Raw genomic sequence first — 23,006 nt, forward strand, 5'->3', positions numbered from 1 at the left:
TTAATGTGTTATGGGCTTAGTAAAAAACAAAAGCGTGGCCAGTTTTCGCCGTCACCTTCTTCCAGAATTTAGGGATCATCAACTCCTCCAAAATCTGATTACGGTTCTAACAATGGAGGTACTGAGAGGTCGTGTGAGAGGAGACTTCGTGAGTACTCTATGTGTCGATGTCTGATCGTGTCGTTACGTTATCGATTCTTCACCACAGAACCGTTACAAGTTGCTTTGATTCAACGTCATTAATTATTTCCTACCCACTACAGCCAGGATCTCTATTCAATGAATCCTAATCTTCTTCCATACGGTGATTCTCCACCTATATAAGGGTAAGGCTTCATCCTTTGAGTATCATCCTCCCAATTTCTAATATCAAAAGAATTTTTTTTTTCCGGGTATAATGGCTACCTCATCTATCCTACTCTCTAATTTGAAGGATGTATGTTGTTCTTCAATGGTATCGGTGCAGGTCAGGTTTTGGGAAGCAAGAAACGTGGTGAGGAGTACAGTCTCCGCCTAGACGCTAATGTTGTCCATTCTTTAAACTCATGAGTCATGCTCATCGTAGTTGTAAAATATAATCCTGCACATGATCTCAAAATTTCCAGCTTTTTCAATCCAAACATTTATTTCATTCTTTGCGAGATAGTTTCAATACTTTTTGTTGATGAGGTTTTATTCTCTACACGTGTTTCAGGCGATTATACGACGGCAAGCTGGGAAGCTGTGTGTTCTTTTGTAGACGCCGTCAATGGTAGGGATTCAGAGAGACTGTCGTGAAATATAGTTCTATTGAAAACATGAGAAATATCAAATTAAGGAGTTCAGACAACAGTGTAGACACAATGGAACGTCAATTTCTTTATTTTTTTTCTGTGATTATGAATTGATGGCTATTGCTTGAATGTAATTAGAGTTTAATATATGTCACATTCAGTCTTTGATTTGTATTTGGGTTCTTGTTGGTTCTGTTTCTTCCTTGGCCAGAACAAAGTGATGTAGGTTGCTCTTGGTCGTTCCTCTTCTGATGAAATCCATCATGCCAACTTCAAATCTTCCAAGGTTGTGTTACTCTGCTTCTTACATTTTTTTTGTGGTCTAAAGCTTCTTACAATATTTATTTTATATTACTTGGTATTTTACATATTTTTTTGGAATATTATTTCATCTGCGACATGGTGATGATGGACTGCTTATTATTGATATGCCAAAGGAAGAGGTTGAAAGGTATCATCTGTCTCTCGAAGCCTTCTGTTTTTTTCCATTCTTGCTTTACTAAAAACAACTGTGTGCTTATTCTACTAATACTGTATCTATCTATCTCCTGGCTAAAAGACATGTCCCAGATACATTTTTTGAACATTTGATTTGAAGTAATTTCAGGTGTTGAAATTTGTAATACTCTAATTATTGTTGGAGATTCAGAGAGAGTAAAAAGATTGAAACATGTTTCGATGCTTTTGTATAAAGGGTTTGACTATTTTCATATTTTGTCTCAAGCTTTCAAGTGTTGTAGACAATGCTCATCAAGTCTACTGAAAATTCATTCATATGATCTAAAATAAGAGTTGTCATTACTTTCCATGTTTGATGATACATGGCATCTCTGTTTGATCAGATGGAACAACAACTAAGATAATAAGAAGAAGAGAGTAAAGGGATGATGAGGAAACACAAGTCTTTTGCAGAGCTATAATGAGATTTGTCAGATGGAGAGACCAAAAAGAATAAAGTTCATGTACATGGCTAACTATCAGACTTGAGAACTCTGTGTTCTTTACTTCTTCTATACAAAAATCCATCATTTCCTGTGGCATGTTACAATATAAACCCAGTATGAGTTTCACCACGAGTGTTGTGAAGTGCTTGAACAGGAGAACAAAAGATTAGCGTGAAGTAGGAATCTATCATGCATCTGACCCAACTCTCCTCCTTAATTTACCCTAGGTCTCTGTACTTCTCCAACCTATCTTAATTTACCCTAGGTCTCTGTACTTCTCCAACCTACATAACCCACCCACGATCTCACCTCTGGTAATCACACCTTTCATTCTATTCGTTTCCATTATATCGTGTTAGCCATTAATAAATTTCAAATTTTGAACACTGCAAATCATAAATACTTACCATTAAAAAATCAGAAAGCCATTGGTCATACTTTTTTTTGTCATCTATGAATTGCATTTAACGAAAGTTGAGGTACAACAAGGATGATCCTAGACATGTATGCACTTTACCAAAATCAGATTAACCAACATCATAAGCTGATTTGTCCAGCTATGACAAGGGTCCAAATCTTAAGAAACTATAAAGGATCCTGATCACTCCAACTATGAAGGCAAGCAAAATATATTTTATCATATATAATCTATGTTCACCTAGAATTTTCGAAAAGATAAAAATCATTATCATATACATTTTTTTTTGGAAGAAATCAAAGACACAAACCAACAAATCATACAACAAAATAATAACTTAGAATACAGGTAAAGTATATCCCGCCCGTAGGGCGGGCCGACCCTAGTCTATTTATAAAAATGAGTTCAAGTTTTTTCTCCTAGAGAGAGTGCGAATCCTTCTTCGTCCAAAATGTTCTATTTTAAATTTTTGCTTTAGGCTCCACATAAGAGTAGGCCGGGCTGCTTACATTATTCGTTTTTGAAAAATACATATTAGGATATATGTGTATGTCTTGGACTTTGGTATGTATTTCTGAAAATGGCTATCTAGCCTATCTTACTATTTCTTACAATTATTAAACGGTTTTCTGTATATTGATTTTTTTATGAACTATATGATACACATCTGGATTCGGATGATGATCTAAGACCATCTTCATTGGTTAACTCTATTTCTCAAAATATATAATTCTATAAAAGAATTGAATTCTACTCCTGGAAAAGCTAGATTATAGAGTGCGAGTGCACATGCACCCATAACTATTTACATTAAGAATTTTTTTAATAGAAGATATAAGGTAAAAGTGCACCCACAATTTCAGAAGAACCTGAGTTCAATGATCCTATTTTTAAACTTATACACCATTATATTCAATAATTATATGATTCATGTTAGTCATGTGCATCCAGTAAAAAAATATTTATACTCCAATAATATTCTATTTTAGAGTGAAAAATAAAATATAAATAAAAAATAAACATTTTACTCCATTTAAGACATTTTCAATAAAACTCTATTTTCTCTTTTATATTTTCCTCTAAAATAGAGTTATTTCTATTTTAGAAGAAAATATAAAGGAGAAAATAAAGTTTCATTGGAGATGTTTTCTAAAGTAAACCTATTTTTTACATTATTATAGAATAAAATATAGAGTTGGATTGATTTTTTTTATTCTAAACTTTATATTAAAGTAAGAAACAAGGGTTTGATCTGCACTTTCAAAGCTTGAAATGGATATATTTCCTTGATTAGTTTTCTTTTTTTTGTTTTTTGATATAGTATATGTTAATAATTTGTGTTTTTAACTGTTCAAACGAGTGGAAGTTCCCTTAGTCCAATGGTTTGGCTAAGGTTCATTAATGCTTTTTTTTTTTAATATAAATATTTATTAATCTATCGGAGAATCGGGAATTTCAGATCCAGTTACAAACCCGTTTCATTAATGCTTTTACACCTTCAATTCTCGAAGAAAATGATTTATTAAACAATTATGTAGGCTACGGAGGAAAGACTTACAAGAGATTTTCAACATGGTGCAAGTAAACTCGGTCAGGCGTGATCTTCGTAGTACGGCTCAGGTGATGCAGTTAAGTGTAGATTCTTATAAGGCATGTTGTATTATCGGTGGTCTTATCGTCTATATAATATTTCTCATAATTGTAATATTATAATAAATCAGCATTAAAAAAACTGTTCAAACTAATCTTATTATTTTCTAATCCGTGTTTTCCAAATTTTATTTTTTCAGAAGTTTAATTCTATTAAAAATTAATTTGTTTGTATATATAATAACTTGCTGATTTATTTATCATATAGGCAATTCAATACCTAACATATTTTTCGTAATGGGTCTCAATAAAAACAAACATCCTTCTATTGTGTGACCTTTATTGTTTCCAAAAAGTTCACTCGGTTTATAGGTTGTTAGACGTGTAGAGCGTCAAAATAAATTACCTTAGATCTTATAATTAGTGTGTTTTACATTTGTCACAAAATGTTCAATTTGTCCAAATTTAGAACATGTCCAACTAAGTTTCAAATAGGACATATGGGATTGGAGCTGCTTTAATGGCTCTATTGACACAAGCAGCTATATTACATCTCCTAGTATGCTAACCAACTATATTTCTCTTTTACAATAAAAAGATACAGTTAAAGCACATTACACTAAATGATTATAATATAATAACAATGTAGTACAACGTAAACATATGGTATATATTTATTAAAAAAAATTGGATTTGTTATCTAAGTTGTGCTTATATATATCTAATTAAACTAGAGTCCATTAATTGCAATAATCTTTTTTGTCCGATTCTTTTTTGTCTGCAATTAAACGCAATATCTTGGATTTAGGATGGCCGAAGACATTTCTACGAATTAAGGTGGCGCTTTTTCTTAATACTATTGGACGAAAACATATAATTTGTTACGTGTCAAAAGAATTGTGTCTCACGGAATAATTTATTGAAAACGTGCACAGTTTGACCAATATTAAGTGCATACTCTAATATAAGGGTATAATTTAATTTCTAAAAGACACTTTTATGACATCCATATCGACCAACTTGCAATATCCGAGTCATGTTTAGACTTCAGGAAAGCCTGTAATTCCTTCAGTGCGGATTAGTTGCAAGTAATCTCCTATATATTATTTGAGAAGCATTGCAACATTTTTTTATAGCCACGTGTCATCACTAAAATGATTCTTAGAATCTTTAGAGAAATAGGTTGGTCCATCTAAATATATAATAATCTTTCTATTAAACCACAATAAATACATTATTAATATACTTTATTATTTCTTTAAATAAAATTACAGAATTGCCTAATATGGCTAAAGTATATATATGACAATTAATGACTTTGAATAATAAAGATTTGATAAAAATAAGTATGTTTTAAAATTATATTTTTTTTTAATTTTAAGCTATTAAAAGAAATTAAACAATCATAGTAACCATATAATAAAAATTAAATAAAAATATTTATATATTATATTTTGAATTTTTAAAAACGAATAAAAATTACGAAAATTTTTAAAGTTTTACATTCAAATTTTGTGATCTATGATTTAAAACTTTTGTTATGACATGATATAAATAGTTTGGACCTACGGTCGATGGATTGAAATCATTCTGCTGGAAAGTCAGGTGTCCACCAAAGCTTAAATATTTTCTCTAGCAGTTGGTCACAGGGTGTATAGCAGTTAAGAAAAATTTACAAGCGAGAGGGATAACTGGCGACATATGTTGTACAAGATGCGGAGCTGAGGAAGAATCAATACATCATGTGTTTTTCGAATGTCCTCCAGCACTTCAGGTTTGGGCTCTCTCAAAGATACCATCAAATCCAACTATGTTCCCAACACAATCCTTTTTTGCAAATATGGATCATCTTTTCTGGAGAGTTCCGCAGTTGAATGATCACCAGTTTGCATGGATACTATGGTATATCTGGAAAGGAAGAAATAGTAAGATCTTTAGTAATCTGGATATTGATCCTAGGGATACGCTCAAATTGGCGGAAACAGAGTCAACCCTTCGGGCTGAAGCCCAGATAGTGAATGAACAGAGAATGGTCCTACAGGCAGAGATTAGGTCTTCACTGTTAACTCCAGGTCGATGGTGTTTCACAGATGGTTCCTGGAAAGAGAAAGATATTTTCTCCGGACATGGCTGGTACAGGACTTTAGAAGGCTTTGCTGGGCTGCTGGGGGCGAGGAATGTTCGGATTAGTCTTTCTCCTCTCCATGCGGAGATGGAAGCACTACTCTGGGCTATAGAATATATAAGGAACTTACGTCAATTTCAGGTTACGTTTGCAACAGATTGTTCTCAATTGGTGAAGATGGTTTCGGAACCAGAAGAATGACCAGCTTTTGCAAGTTATTTGGAAGATATTAAAAGTCTGAGAGCAAGTTTCCTCCAATCAGAGATCGTCCATGTACAAAGAGCGCATAATACAAAGGCGGATAGCCTAGCACGCAGTGTTAGGATTCAGCCGTCTTTAGTCGTTCATATGGATCAATATCTCCTGGTTCGATTTACAGAGTCTGTATGAGTCTGTAAAGTTGATGACAAAAAAAAAAGAAGACATGATACAAATAGTTAAAAAATAATATAAGTTGAAAGTCTCATTTAATAAGTATCAAAAATAAAATATATATAAATATATGTATCATTTTAAATTAAACTATATGCCATATAAAAATACATAAATATCTTAATTTTGAAATTTACTTTGAACATTTTTTTGATAAAAAAATTGAAAAAATACTGACAACTTAATTTTTTTAAATATTATAAATTACTTAAACCATTAATCCCATAGTGAAAATTTTGTTATCACTAATTTAGACTTTTTGCTATAACAGATACAAATGATAAAAAAAATATGAGCAAAAAACATCATCTAATAAATATTAATATTAAAATATATCATATATATATGTTACTATCATTAAAATTTAATTATATATCATATCAAATAGAAAAAATATTTTTTCGATTTATAAAATTTATTTATATGTTCGCACCAATTTAATTATATAAGTAGTAGATAATGATTTTTTAGTTATTCAATATATATTTATTATTTTATAATATGTTATAAACATATAATATATAAAATAATTTTTATATATAATGTTCATTCCGCGCAAGGTGCAGATCTTAACCTAGCTTGATACTAATCATCATACTTTGTAAAAAAATGTTTTTTTTTTTGAATAACAGCGATTGTTAAAAAACATGGCAAATGATATTTGACTATTTACTCAACACCAAACCCTCGAATCTACAATCACTCTTTACTCAACACCCAAATCATACTTTGTAGAAAATGTTTTTTTTTTAATAACAGCGATTGTTAAAAAAAGATACCAAATGATAATATTTGGGAAATTGCACCCTATACACATGAAAAAAACTTAATTATACTAACTAACCAAAATTCCTCCCTCTTTCCTACTTTCTCTTCCTATCTCTCTCTACTCTCTCTCCCAAAATCTAATTTTCATTTTTTTTTGGTTATTTGGCAAATAAGCCCATGATATTTTGACTATATTTTACGCAACGCCAAACACTCGAATCTATTACTTTTTATAGTTTTCCAAATAAACAACTACTGTTTTCCTATCAACAAAACAAACAGCGAAGCATTGATATAAAATTATCATCAATAATTTATCTGAAACTTTAAAGATGCACAGTAATTTTGTTGTTGTCAATTATAAGATCAAAGTCCCTAAGTTGGCGAGTCGAACGTGGAAAAAGGAGCTTATTACTAGGTATAAAAAAATATTTAACATTGTGTAGCAAATAATTTTTTTTTTTTGAAAAAATGTAAATATATTTCCAAATTCAAAGTTGGTTACATTTGCTACTCTAGCCGAATGCTTCTATAGTTCTATGGCCAAAAAAAAACCCCAAAAAGAAGCCAAGTTTTGATACAACCAGAGAGGTTAGCTATTAGCAAACCACATTAGCAAAAGATGATGGCACTTATTTAAGCCCAAATTTCAAAATAGAACAAATCTCACTTCCTCAACAATAACAATAATTGCTAAAATCTAATTTGGTCAACCAGTACGGTTTACTAGACTGTTTTCTGTGTGCTACCGACGTTGTGATTGAATCGTAGGTGTTACATTTTTGAAGAATGATTTATGTTCATAGATTCAGCTGAAATACAATCAAAGTAATGATTTATGTTCATAGACTCACAACAAATAGTATCAAAGGTTGGTCTCAACCTACATATAGTATAAATTAATAAAAATCGGGACTTTCTGATTATTAATCAAGAATCACGGTCAACAGTTGACACTGATTAAATATGACTTTGTTGTATATGTTGTACTATGATAGGGAAAAGACGATGATAGGTTCGGAATCAGAACTCATGTAACATCAACTTTAAAGTTCGAACAAAATATAATATTCCAGTTTTAGCAAATCAGAATCTCATCCTCAATTAAAAGGATTAAAGAAAAGAAGAAAATTCATATATTAATTTGATTGTTTATCTTCTCTATTAAAAGAAAAGTACTATTTTATCTACCATAAAAAAAGTCATACTAGCCTTATTAGGTCCATTCTTTTTTTTTATTAATTACATTTATTTAATATTAATCAATTCAACATATAAAGATATTAATAATAAATCAATTTTAACTGTAAATTTAAATTTTATTTTTAGTTATAACAAAATGTTGAGAAAAAATCTAACAAAATCTTCCTAAAAATTCAAAATATTTTATTTAAATTAATACCATTGATTAATTTCGTAACTAATAATATATACTATTATACATTAATTTAAATAAAATAAAATTTTATTATAAAAAATAAATAAAAGTGTATGTTATTTTTCAAATTTTATAATTATATTCTATATCTTCTTTATTAAAAGAAATACCATAAAATTTCATACTAGGTCTATTTCATCAATTACATCTATTTGACTATTTAAGCTAATCTATTTGATATATAACATTGCTAAAAAATCTTATAAATTATATAGATATTAATAAATAAATGTTAACTGTAAATTAAAATTTTTTTTTACTTATAACAAAATATGTTGAAAACACTTACAAAATCTTAATAAAATTTTAAAATATTTTTAAATTAATGCAGAGATTGATTTCATAATTAATAATATAGTATTATTATAATGTATTTTACTTATAAAATCTCATAATATAATAAAATAAATAACATAGAAATATAAATTATGCTAAGAAAATATCAGTTTTATAGTATAACTAAATAAAATTTTAAAATGTATTGTATTCAGTTTGTAAAAATTAGAAAAAAATGAAGGAGATTCTAAAATTTTTATTTCATACTATGAATTTATTTTTCCAAACTCGAAAATATATTAATATATAATTACAATTAATAATAAAGTAAAATATATAAAACAAATCATTATACATTAATAATATCAAATAAGAAACATAACCAATAACATTATAGATTTACACAATATATAACACTAAAATGTAAATATATTTTAAAGTTTTGCGATGGTATCTGATATATATTTATAAAATAAAAATCTACCCATACGAATGTGCGGATGAAAAATCTAGTTATATGTTTAGTTTGATTGTTTATTTTTTTTAATAATATAAGATTAAGAAAATAGAAAGGATACAAAAATTGCTACCAAATATGTATTATTCATTATCATTAATTGTCATATATATATGTTAATCATATTAGGTAATTACGTAGTTTTTATGTAAGAAAAGAATCGATAATATTTTTTGTATTACTAATCAATTTGATAGCTAGTTTAAGAAAAAAATATAATATATATGAACCAACTTATTTTTCTAAAGATTCTAAAAATCATCCTATTAATGACACGTGACTATCAAAATATGTTGTAAGGTTTCAGGATTTATATAGGGGATTATCCAGCATTAAAAAAAAACTGTTGAGACCGGTTTAGTCCAGTTTTGATTTTTTTCCGGTTGGTTAATGTAACCATTAAACCAATGTTTACTTTGTGTAGTTTCATATCTTATATATTAAAACACAAGTCATAACATTGATTCATGTGTGATTTTTTTAAAAAAATTGACCTAATAGACCTATTTTTAGAAATTTATGTTACATTTAATCTCTAATCTTATCATTTAAATTTTGGACCAACCAGAAATTTTTATTGGGCTATCAATAATTAGATTTAAACAATAGATGACCCATTGTATTTATAGATAGTATAAATTAAAAAGATATAATTTAATGTTGTAATACTATACCTCCATATGTTAAATATTTAAATATTTATCAATGTTAACTTTTAAATTATAAATATTTTTATAAAAATAAAAAAAATTATATTATCTAACAATGATTAATCTTTACTATCTTTACAAAAATATAATATTCCAGTTTTAGCAAATCAGAATCTCATCCTCAATTAAAAGGATTAAAGAAAAGAAGAAAAGTCATATATTAATTTGATTGTTTATTATATGTTTAATGTGATTGTTTTTTTTTAATAATATAAGATTAAAAAAAGATAGAAAGGATACAAAAATTGCTATCAAATATGTATTATTCATTATCATTAATATTCATATATATATATATATGTTAATCATATTAGGTAATTACTTAGTTTTTATTTAAGAAAAGAATCGATAATGTTTTTTGTATTACTAATCAATTTGATAGCTAGTTTAAGAAAAAAATATAATATATATGGATCAACTTATTTTTCTAATGATTCTAAGAATCATCTTAGTAATGACACGTGGCTACCAAAATATGTTGTAAGGTTTCAGGATTTATATAGGGGTTATCCAGCGTTAAAAAAAAATCTGTTGAGACCGGTTTAGTCCAGTTTTGATTTTATTCCGGTTGGTTAATGTAACCATTTAAACAATGTTTACTTTGTGTAGTTTCATATCTTATATATTAAAACAGAAGTCACAACATTGATTTATATGTGATTTGTTTTTAAAAAATGACCTAATGGATCTATTTTTAGAAAGTCATGTTACATTTAATCTCTAATCTTATCATTTAAATTTTGGACCAACCAGAAATTTTTATTTGGCTATCAATAATTGGATTTAAACAATATATGGCCCATTGGATTTATAGATAGTATAAATTAAATAGATATAATTTAATGTTGTAATACTATACCTCCATATGTTAAATATTTATATATTTGTCGATGTTAACTTTTAAAATTATAAATATATTTTTTAAATAACAAAAATTATATAGTTTACTATCTTAAACCAATGAAAATAAATTTTAAACTATATAGTTTATTTTAAAAATTAAACAAAAACTAAATGTTTAATTATTTACTCGATAATATAAATCTATGAAGCGAAAAGTTTAATTTTTTTGAAACTTTCTAAATTTATGAAATGTTACAATATCTTTGAATATGACAATAAAATTATATTTTACTAATTTTTATATATATAGTTACGATTTTAATAATGAAATAATAATCCAAAAAAAAAATATAGATATATATATATATAAAAGATACAAATACATGTGAAAGTTTGAAACAATCTATTCAATGAAAAATATACCGTAAACTTATTATGTTTTAAAAATTGATACACATATATATTATAATATATAGTAATTTCGAATTAAAAACAAAATATTTATATAAAAATAAATGAAAACAAAAATCCGCGCTGGTCGAGATGTAGTTAATATTAAAATTTTAAAAAGAATCTTGCCTGTCGTCATTGGATGCGTAGGACTTACGGGATTTATGGTACCATACTGTGTTTAAATTATGCTTTGTGTATTATCTTCTTCTTTTTTGTAACTGTGATTTGTGTATTATCGGCTCGTAGAATCTCAATATTTGCGAACCTATTAACTATTTTGAAGATTTTTATAATCCTGGAGTATAGAATATAGACAAAGGATACTAAGAGCATCATTAATGGGAGTTCTACCCGAGTATATTTGAAACAGTTTACGCCACTCTAGAGTCAATACTAATTAAAAATAGTCCAAATGTGTCAGGAGAACCAAATATGAATTCTTACGGCAGATGGAACTTTCCTGGAAAACGACAGTTTATCATTAATCCATAAAATATAAGAAAAATAAATAATTAATATAAAGGATATGCAGAAAAGAACAGTCAACCCCCAGAATCGTCAAGTCACATGAAAACGAACGTCGATTCTGACTCGGTGAAAATCCAGTCTTATATATATATATATAAGCACCACAATATGCACCATCCACAAATCTCTTACTAAATAACATTAACTCATTCAGAGCAAACCAATTTTGAACTACCAGAGACTAAGTAGACAAGTTCTATGGAGGGAACACACAGAAGGAGCCAAAATCAAATACAAGATGACAAGCAAGCTCGTTTCCGAGGCGTGCGGAGGAGGCCCTGGGGAAAATTTGCTGCAGAGATTCGAGACCCCTCAAGGAACGGTGCCCGTCTTTGGCTCGGAACATTTGAGACCGCTGAGGATGCGGCAAGGGCGTATGACCGAGCCGCCTATAACCTCAGAGGCCATCTCGCCATACTTAACTTCCCTAATGAGTATTATTCGCGTATGGACGACTATTCGCTTCGCCCTCCGTATTCTTCTTCTTCTTCATCTTCGGGTTCAACTTCGACGGGTGTGAGTCGACAAAATCAACGGGAAGTTTTTGAGTTTGAGTATTTGGACGATAAGGTTCTTGAAGAACTTCTCGATTCAGAAGAAAGAAATAAACGGTAGTCTTGTCTTATATACTATATGTGGCGTTCTGATGGCTAGCTAGATACGTGCATTATGTGCATGTTTGTTTATTTAGTACTTATTTTGGAATTTTGTTCGCATACCACGGCCATAAATTGTAAGATACGGTGTACTTTGCGTATCAATGAAATATGATTGTCAGATGATTTACGTACGTACCAGTTTACATTAGGTCTTCGAATATTTCTTTGACGAGATTTTCATGAAGTTATTATATGATGTCAATAGTATGCAGGCCTAATCGTATCACTTTAATTGATTTCACAGACAAAGTACACTCCCATATAAACCATCCGTTACTACCTCTCGGAGAAACATATCATCCTTCTGTTTTCATATTCAGCTTTGTGTATATGATGAACAATCCAGAATGGGAAACAATAAATCCATGTATTACCAACTTTTTACTTAATTTTTTTTTTCTTTTCAAACAAGATACCATTACATCAGAGCTATGTCAAGCTGAAGAAGCAGAGAAAAGAAGAGCTAAAAGAAATTACAGACAAAAGGAAAGCTGAACCTTTTTTCTTAATTATTAGCCTTAATATTCTTTTTTTTAAACTGAATTAGCCTTAATATTCCGTATGTTCCTTTTTGAATATCATAAATTGAATCTCTGAACTTACACCATTTAGAGTTAAAAAAGGGTGAAAATAGTGCATTAAAATTTATCAAATTTTAGGCGAAACATTTTGTGAAAAGCAATGATCTCTATTTATTTTAAACTTACTCTAGTTACGGGGAAAACAACGGTGCGTGAGATTTGTTAAAACATATTTTTTTAAGTTTCAGAGATTTGTTAAAACATTTTTTTTTTAAATTTCATCAATAATTTTTTTTACATAAAAACATAACTAAATAGATAAAGTTCTGAAAAATCCCAAGTGAGCATGATTTTCTAGGTCTCAGAAATCTATCACAAAACAAGATTATTCCCGGCGTCGAACTCCCTTCCGCCACGACGGAGCCGCCACACCGGCGAAAGGGAACGAGTAGACCAAAAACCATCTTTTTCGAAACTGCCACCGTTTGGATAGAGAAACACTTCACCAGAAAAGGACTATGCATGGGTATGGGAGTGATCGGAGAGAGAGAGATCCCAAGAACATTGATTAAAACGAACCATAACATTAGTTTGTATATATATAGTAGTCACCTTTTCTATAACGTATTATAAGAAATTATTTCTATGTTTAAATTTGCTTGAATTGGTTCAACATAAGCAAGACTGTTTACGACTTATTCTTGGGTTCACATCCTAAGAGTGAACCGTTACATTCACCAACCAATAGAATTGTGTTATTTCATATTTGATATCTTTAAAAAAAAACAAAATATTTTCAAGTTTTTTTTTTAAAAACTATTTTAACGTTGTCAGCAAAACACTAAATCCTAAACCCTAAATCTTAATCTCTAAACCCTAAATCCTAAACCCTAAACCCTTGGATAAATCCTAAACTGTAAATCAAAAACACTAAAAACTAAAACAATCAAGGGTTTAGAGTTTAGGATTTAGAGTTTAGTGTTTTAGTGTTCAAAATTTTTGATTTAGAATTTAGGATTTATCCAAGGGTTTAGGGTTTATCCAAAGGTTTAGGGTTTAAGTTTTAGTGTTTTGCTCACAACGTTAAAAATATTTTTTTATAATTCTTTTTTTGTAACTACTATTATTTTTACTTTTTTTTTATTTAAAAACATAATATAACTTGACAATATTTTGTTTCATTTTTTTAAATATATTGAATATAAAATAACGAAATCCTATTGATTTATGAATCTAGAGATTTATCCTATGGTGAATCCAAGAATAACTCGTATAACAATATATCATCGTCCATGTGCATGAGAATCTTGTTCACATACAAAATAAACTCATCTTCCCTGTGGCTTTCCGATTCAAACGTCACTAAGGAAGAAATTCGACCGAAAAGAAAGTTAAATATTAAAAGTTGCAACTTGATATGAAAATTTAATTTATGATTTTGAAGCCGTATTAGATCTCATATTATTTTGAAAATTTTAGAACATCCATTTTCGAAATTGTAAAACGATATAAGTTTTTAGTTTTTTACCAAAAAAATATGATAAGTTCCACTGTCATGACTCATGCTAGACGACAAAAAAGAAAAGCTCATCGAAATAATTGTTGTGAACAAGCCTGAAATCATGAATGGCTCTATAGTATTCTTGTTCTGCTGAAAACCAGTGTAGCTAATCGAGTTAGATCGATGATATCGTAGGATTAAATTCATGCAGGCCATGTCACTTGTCAACCCTCCATAATATAACTGATTCTGAAACCAACAATATATATATATATATATATATATATATATATATATATATATATGATTATGCGTTTTTACTTATTTTGTAATAAAATCATCGTGTTTTTTTTTTCCAGAATTTAAAAAGGTTAGACATGTTTAAGAGCATCTTCAACAACTCTTTATCACCTATTTTTCGAAGGATCACCATCAAATTTGAAGGTATATTAATCACCTTTTCAGAATACTTTTCACACCCTCAAAATAGTATTCACCTTTCAATTTAATCTTTATAATTATATATGTTTCACAATCGCACAAATAACTTTTTATATATCATATTTTAATACTTATCGAATAAAAAAATATGTTATTAACATTTTTTATACAACTTATAAGTTATATTTAACTACTTATTATTATATTTTGTCATAAATATTTTATTTTAAAATTTTCAAATAGTAAATTTTATTTTATATTTATTTTCAAATCATAAATATAAGTTATATCCTCTGATTTTAAAGGTGTTTTCCCTTCAAAATGAGGATGCATGTTCTAACAACAATCTAACAAGATTGTTGGGCAGTTTGTATTATAACATCTCCAAAAAAAAACTAAATAATTTCAAATGTAGAATTTTTTTCTCTTTAAAATTAACTTCAAAATTATTTTGAATTTTGAGAAGTGAACCTACTAAAAACTTCAAATTTCAAGTTTCATGGGTTTTTTTTTTGCATTTTGGTCCTTATAACTATTTATACATCATATTTATGATTGTTAAGTATTTTTTTCGTTTTTCGTTTTAATCTTTAAAAAAAAAATATTTCAAATTTGGTTTTCTAAATTCAAATTTTACACATAAAATTAAATAAAAAATTTAAAACGTAGAATATTTTAAAATTATAGAATACAACAAGAATATTACAATAGAAACTTAATAAAAAACTTTAAAAAAGATATATGAAGACGAAATTATTAAACAAATTTAAATATTACAACAACAATAATAGTCTAGTAAATTTGCTCTCGGACCTCCAAAATCTCTAAAATATTGTCTAAACAAATTGTAACCGAAGATGGAGCATTACATAAATATTTTTTTGGAATAATGTAGTATTGTGCTTATAGTTTAATATTTGATTATTTATTTTTATTTATAATAATTATTTTAGAGTAATATTTTATTAATTAATATTATTGTAATATTTTATATATCTGCTACATATTTATAATGGTTATATGGATTTATATTAATTATGAAAAATATAAAGACTATAGTGTAAAATATAAATAATTTTAAAATTTTGCTTTTGAAGAAAAACAACTTGAATCTTCAAATATATATTTTTGCAAACTTCAAAATATATAGAGTATTAGATTCTTAGTGTCGTGACGGCGACATTGTGCCTGAGTCTATTTAAGCCCGACAATAAAACAAAATTATATAATATTATAAAAGGAGAATTGGGCTGTATAACCTTCAAATAAATTATAATTCATTAGATAACTAAAACCCCTAACTTTCATCTACAATATATGTCTTTTATGTAATAATGCTATATTACCCTTCAATTCAACATGTGTAACCTACTGAGAATTATTTATTAAAATAAATATTAAATAAATAATTTAATAAAATTGTGGTTATCATTGGTGCACACTAACAATCTCTGTTTCTTTTTCATACATACGAACAAAAACTACTTCATCTCAAGACGAAGAAAGAGCATGGATTTTGAGCTTGTGGAATTGCGTTTGGAGGAGAAGATGACACAATAGAGAACGACGAGGTGACTTCACGATTTCTTTTTTTGAGTTTCTTTAACGTTGTTGATCTTGATTTTTTCGTTGTTATTTAAATTGTTATAGTATGCTGTATTGATATGGTATGGTGAAGAATAATTACTCTGGACTAGTGAATGCGTGTATCACCATGTCTGCAAAAAGAGGAAGATGTGAAAAGATGAACTCGCCGACTATACTATATGTAACGAAAGAAAATTATAGTCTAGTACGATTCTTATATTTTTGTACCATTCGCAAGTATCAAACTAAAATAGTATGCTACGGTTCTTGTATTATTGTACCATTCACAAGAAATGGAATAACACTTACATCTCTACGTTCACTTACATTGACTAACATATATATATTTCTTGTTACTCTATACATAACACCTACACATATACAATTAGTATTACTATCAATTTCTAGTTTACAATTATATGTACTATACTATGTATTTTGTTTTATACTATTTGGGTTTAGAGTTTATACTTGGATTTAGGGTTTAGTGATTAAGATTTAGGGTTTAGGATTTGGAAGGTGGAGGTTGAGGTTTGGGGTTAGTGACCGCATTATGTATGTTCCATTTGACGATTAATAAAGAGTGTTCTATTTTGCTCACCATTTTGTACTATACTATGTATATTGTTTCATTCTATTTGGGTTTATAGTCTATACTTGGATTTAAGGTTTAGTGATTAGGATTTAGGGTTTAGTATTTGGAAGGTGGGGGTTTAGGTTTGGATTTAGTGATAGCATTTTTGGGTTTAGTATTCATAAGTTAGGTCTGAATTTAGCATTGAGGAGTTGTGTGTTGGATTGGATTTAGTTTAATATTACGTAATATTATATACTAATTAAAGATTTTAATAATTGGGTTTAAAGTTTATATTTGGGTTTAGGGTTCAGTAATAAGGGTTTAGGATTTAGTATTTAGATGGAAGGGTGATGTTAAGAGTTTAGGGTTTAGTATTTAGGGGTTGAAGTTTGGAGTAAAGTTTAATATTTACTAGATGTGAGTGGATTTGGAATCCTATTATATTTCAGTGATATAATATAGAAAAATTGGATGCATATTTATGTGCTAAACAAACGTGTGGTGTTGGTTGTATTACATGTGATAATCAATGGTGGAATGTCAAATTGTTGATGCCATCAATTTTTTTTTCTCGAATACCGGCAACTTGAACAAAAAAGGATAGTACTGGATAAAACTTGACATAATTGTTATGAAATTAATAATGTCAAAATCAATGGTTTGCACTTAATTTTCTTTTCAAGCTTGGCCATTTCGCAAATTCTCGCTATTATACAAAGTAACATTTGAGAAAATAGTCATTTAAAATTCCCGCGAAAAGTGACATAACAGAAACCTTCCTTAATTAAGGACAAAATCATGATTAGTACTCGTTCCTCCGACATTAGAAAAACTATAATAAATGGTTTGTGTCATTCTGATCCTCCTGGTTATAATTTTCTCCACATTCTAGAAGCTCTTCCAATAAACTATCGTCTAAATAATCAAACTCAATGACTTCTTTCATGTTACCACCGTCTGTTCCACTAAACTGGGACGACGAAGAAGCCACCACATTCTCGCTGGCGCCACTTGGATCGTCTGTCATCATTGGGTATTCGTGAGGCCCGAGCCGCGTCTTCCGCAGTGTCAAACGTTCCAAGCCAGATCGCATCATGTCTGGCGAGTCCTGTATCTCCGCCGCATATTTTCCCCACGGACGCTTCCTTACACCTCTGTATTTCACCTCATTCGTGTTAGACACTTTATGTTCCATAAGTTAAGCTTTTAAGTTATATTTTATGCATGTACATGTGTTGATACTTGATAGTAGTGAGAGTTTATTTATACGTGGAGGTAATGCTGACTATTGAGAATGTAGTGGAACTTATTTTAAAGCACGTGCGGGTAGTCAAAAGCATCCTTATTTTATTGAATAAACCATTTGATCATGGAGTAGTTTGCATCCTAAAAGGCTAAAAATGTATGCGGAGTAGTTTGCATCCTAAAAATGTATGCGTACCATTGTCATAGTAAATAAATGATTGGGATTGGCAAATATATGGAAAGAATAGTGGCAGCCTGCGTTTAGTGCAATTTCTAATTATTCGAGGGGCTAAGACAAAAGTATTGAACTTGTGAGTGAAGTCCAATGAATCTGGATGGTCAAGGTGACGGGCCTGACGGCTAAGTTGAAAAAATGTATTTTGTGACAACGGACAAAATTTGATTTCAGCCTCACACTTTTCTCGGTCAAGAGATTCTTTTTGAAAAAAAATTAAAATAGTATTATCACGTGCAAACTCTGACAGCATGTGTGATCAGAGGCGGACCCATGTGTTAGGAAGGGGTGTCAGCTGCCGCATGTTAAATTTAAATGTTAAGGAGTTTTTTTTTTTTGTTAAGGAGTTTTTTCATTGTACAAGAAGAAAATATAGCTTAATTGGCGAAAGTTCTCTCTCTTGCAACCCCTTTCCAGAGTAAAAACCCAGCAGATGTAAACATTTTACTTATTTTTATAACAAAAAAATTATGCTGGTCTGAGCCCAACCTTTTGACACCCCAAAAAAAGAGGTCGGGTCCGCTACTACGTGCGATAGATTCTAGTTTTTGAAATTTCAACTTGACCCCAAGTAAAAAAGAAAACATATAATCTTTATGGCGAAATTCGGTCTTTCGGTGGACGGCATCAATCACCGGTAGTTTATTTGGGTTTCAACTAGAAAAGTGAAAAGGAATATGGTTCCCGCCATTATAATAATGGCGAGACAAGGTTTAGCACTGGTGTATCCTATATGTATACTAGTTAATTCGTTCCTAGAAGGTTGGAGAAGGGATAGTAGTATACAAAGTTCCTATAGCTTCATGCCGAAAGTATAGACTATTTTGTTTGATATGATTGACCGTTCGAATAGGGAGATAGATAAAAGAAACGTAAGAATTGGATAACTCCAGTGGGCAAGAACTCCTGACTCTGGGGAGACGCCCTCTTCCTAGCGAGTGAATGAATGAGCTCACTCCTTTCATTCCTGTCATTATAAGAGCCACTCTTGAACCTTAACGACGACGTCAACCCCGAGGAACGCCAATTACTTGACTAATAGGAGAGGAACGCCTGGCTTGCTCATGAACAACTAAGTTTGCATAGGCTCGTGCACTGATTTACGTTCAAGAATCCCCGCCTTTGCCTCAGACAGAAAAAGAACAAAAGTACTACCGGGAAGGGAAGCCCGTTCCCGTGTATCAGGTGCGAGTGTAACGAGAACCGACGCCAGAGCTCTCAGTGGTTTGTGGACTCGAACCACAATCAGGTCTGATGGTTGGCGTCCAGTGTAACGAACACCAATCTCTTTTTAAAATAAAAATAATTTATAACCCTTACACTTCAGTGGGAATAAGTCTTTCTCTTTTTTTTTCGGAAGGAGAAAAAGATGGTTCATTTGGTTCCCTTACGAAATGCATAAAAAGGTGTGTGAATCTTTTTAATAAAAAAATAACAGATTATATACATAATCATATGCTACCTAGTATTTAGGGTGTGACTGGTGGATTGCAGAGTAATAAGCATAATGAAAGTGGAGTACTTAAAAGGAAATAGTAGAGTAATAAAGGCTAGAAAAAATAAATATTCGGGTAATTGATTTTTCACTCCAAAGACAGTGAGAGTATAAAGTGAACTTTTTACTTATAATAATTAAACAGTACTTGGCGTATCTGCTTGGCAAATATAAGTGAAACTGAGAGAAAAAAAATTTGGCTAAAAGATTCTCAATATACATGCTATTAAGGTTGCGACTGGTGAATGAAAAGCGGTGCATATTTGTTTACATGGAATGAAAATTTAAAAAGTCACCAATCACAAAAACAGTAAAAAAAGGGGGATGGAATTCTTAAAACAACGCACTTAACAAACCAAAAAAAAAATTTTTTTTGTTTGTTCACATTTTTACAATACCACACCTACAGTAGTTAACGTGTGTTTTTCATGGTTACTTTCTTTTTTACATTTTTCCTTTATAACTATATAAAATATTTGGTTGTGAATTTTCATATCCAAATATTTCAATTAAACAGAAAATTGTGCAATTGAATTATCAGAATAAAATTTATTTATTTATTTAAAAATGTTAATTATGTTAAGGCAAACATATATAAGTGCATATGAGTGTGATATATATGTGTTTTCTTATAATCAACTATTAATAACTATTGTTAAATTTAGATACTTAAACTTTTGTTAAAATCATACATGATAATATTTCCGTTATATAGTTATTCAAAATAGTTAATTAAAATGAAAAAATAAAAATAATAATCATACCAAATTTATTAAATATAAGAATAGATAACCATGTGCACATTTATCCAGAACTGAAAATTTGAACCAAACCAAACCTCTTTTCTTGGTTCTGTTTGGATCCTATCAATTACCCAAACAAATCGTATATCTCTAGAACTCAAGAATCATAACCAAATTTTATATTCTATATTAATTTTGATATTATGTAGCAAAACCGTAAAATATTTTTCAGCAATCAAACATTATTTTGTATCGCTTATTTTATCAGAATTGCACTTATCAAATGCATTTCACTAAAAGACATTTTTATTTTAAAATATATTTATTATATGAATATATTACTATATTATTTTAATATATTCTATAATATATACCATTATTATTTTATTTTGTTAAATAATTATTAAATACTGCAAATATGCATTATCATCAATCAAACAATATTCCGCGTTGCTTTTTACTTAAAACCACAGTTGCACCATCCCACGCTTTAATTCTGCACCGTTTTTATTATCAAATCCGCTGTCACCATTCAGAGTCTAAGTCATACTTTAAATAGAACTTACAATATTTGGCATGATTACTGTTATTTGTGTTCTTCAACCAAAGTTCAAAAGTAACAAATATTGTAAACCATATACACTCTCTGTTTTCTATTGTAGGTTGTTTTAACAAAGAAAACTTGTTTCACAATATAAATAGTTTACATATTTTAATACACATTTTCATTTAGTGGATAATGTGTGACTATTTAAATAATATTAAATTTTTAATTGGTTGAATTTATTGATTAAATGATATTTTTTTTTAAAATAACAACTTTCTTACTATTAGTGTTTTTAGGTAAAATTATTTGTATTTTAAAATAGAGGAAGTATAATCTTGAACGCATTGTGATATATGACCGAGGGTGATTTTTTCTGTATTAAGAAGATAAATAAAACTTATACTAGATTATGATCCGCGTTAAAATGCAGGTTATGTTTTATTTTGTTTAATTTATAAAGTCAGAAAAATAAAATTATTGTGAATATTAAACTGTTAGATTAGATGTTTGGACTTGTGTTACCAATGTAGCGATCAGATATATATCTGATTTTATTACTTATGTAATGAACGTAAGACTATATGATACTGAGTAGAACTAGATTAATAACATATAAATGCACTTTATTGATTAGAAATATTATTTCTTAAACTTATATTTTCTGTAGTTGTTAAGATCCAATTTTTTAAGTGGCTTATCTTATTATTTTAATTAAGTCTGTATAGTAATGATAATTTTTGAAACTTTTTGATCATTTTCAATTGGAGAAAAATTATATGCTTTATATTTATTTTTTATATACGTAAAATATCTAAAATTTTGTTATGCTAAAATTTTCAAAAGCGTTAACTTTCCACTATCTATATAATTTGTAACTTCTTAAAACCTATATATATATATATATATGAATATATTTCTAGGATTCATTGTATTCAAAAATTATAGGAAAAATTCTTAACCAAAATTTAGATATATCCTTAATATTAATGTAAATGATAGTTTTGCATTTATTTATAGCTAATATTAATATTAATGTTTAACAAAACAATTAGACCATTGTAATATCATGTATATATATATATATATGATATTTTATCGAGAGTTGTTTTTATCTTCAAATAAAATAAAATAGAAAATGGTTTGATGATTATGCATAGTAATATGTATGATGAAATTGTGCATAATTGTACTGCATACATAAATATTGATTTATGTTATGCAAAAAGTGTGTTTTGCTCTTGTATATAAATTGTTTTACTTTTCTTAATCATTTAAACGATTGGTTGTATAGTAGTTTGTATAATAAGAAAATTGTAGATGAGTTATATTATTTGGTTAATAAACCAATCTATAATGTGTAAGTTAATTAATATTGGTTAATATGATATACGATACGACCAGGTACATGACTCAACTAAAATTTTGGTTTTTACAAAAGCCCTGTTCGGTAAAGAACCGCAGCCTCAGCATCAAGCGTTCACAATAATGCCTAATTATACGTTTTTTGAGGCTTAAGGATGTGGAGAATAAATGGCAGCGACATCCGCGTTTGACCACGAAGGCAATTCCAATGAACGCTGTTTTTTCAGCGTCACTAACATCACCGGCAACACTCCGTAAAATAATCGCAGCGTCACAAA

At 28.9% G+C, this 23,006-nt stretch overlaps 1 protein-coding gene, 1 long non-coding RNA gene and 1 pseudogene across 2 annotated transcripts; 2 read left to right on the plus strand and 1 right to left on the minus strand.

Moving 5' to 3' along the window:
* On the plus strand, positions 1-2,115 carry LOC125576561. The gene is made up of 4 exons (XR_007314996.1): positions 1-493; positions 695-751; positions 985-1,224; positions 1,616-2,115. It is a non-coding gene; the product is annotated as an uncharacterized LOC125576561 (long non-coding RNA).
* A 9,160-nt stretch (positions 2,116-11,275) lies between these two features.
* On the plus strand, positions 11,276-13,357 carry LOC106378606 (ethylene-responsive transcription factor ERF098). Its single transcript, XM_048736923.1, has one exon. The coding sequence runs from the start codon at positions 12,014-12,016 to the stop codon at positions 12,428-12,430; it is 417 nt and encodes a 138-aa protein (XP_048592880.1). The 5' UTR covers positions 11,276-12,013; the 3' UTR covers positions 12,431-13,357.
* Positions 13,358-17,933: 4,576 nt separating this feature from the next.
* Positions 17,934-18,640, minus strand: LOC106364596 (annotated as a pseudogene).
* Positions 18,641-23,006: the final 4,366 nt, after the last annotated feature.

Source organism: Brassica napus, chromosome A1 (genome assembly GCF_020379485.1).
Source record: "Brassica napus cultivar Da-Ae chromosome A1, Da-Ae, whole genome shotgun sequence".
Classification (NCBI taxonomy): Eukaryota; Viridiplantae; Streptophyta; class Magnoliopsida; order Brassicales; family Brassicaceae; genus Brassica; species Brassica napus.

Excerpts from the sequence above, each read along its gene's own strand:
- LOC106378606 (XM_048736923.1), top strand. The coding sequence starts at position 12,014 with ATGGAGGGAACACACAGAAGGAGCCAAAATCAAATACAAGATGACAAG.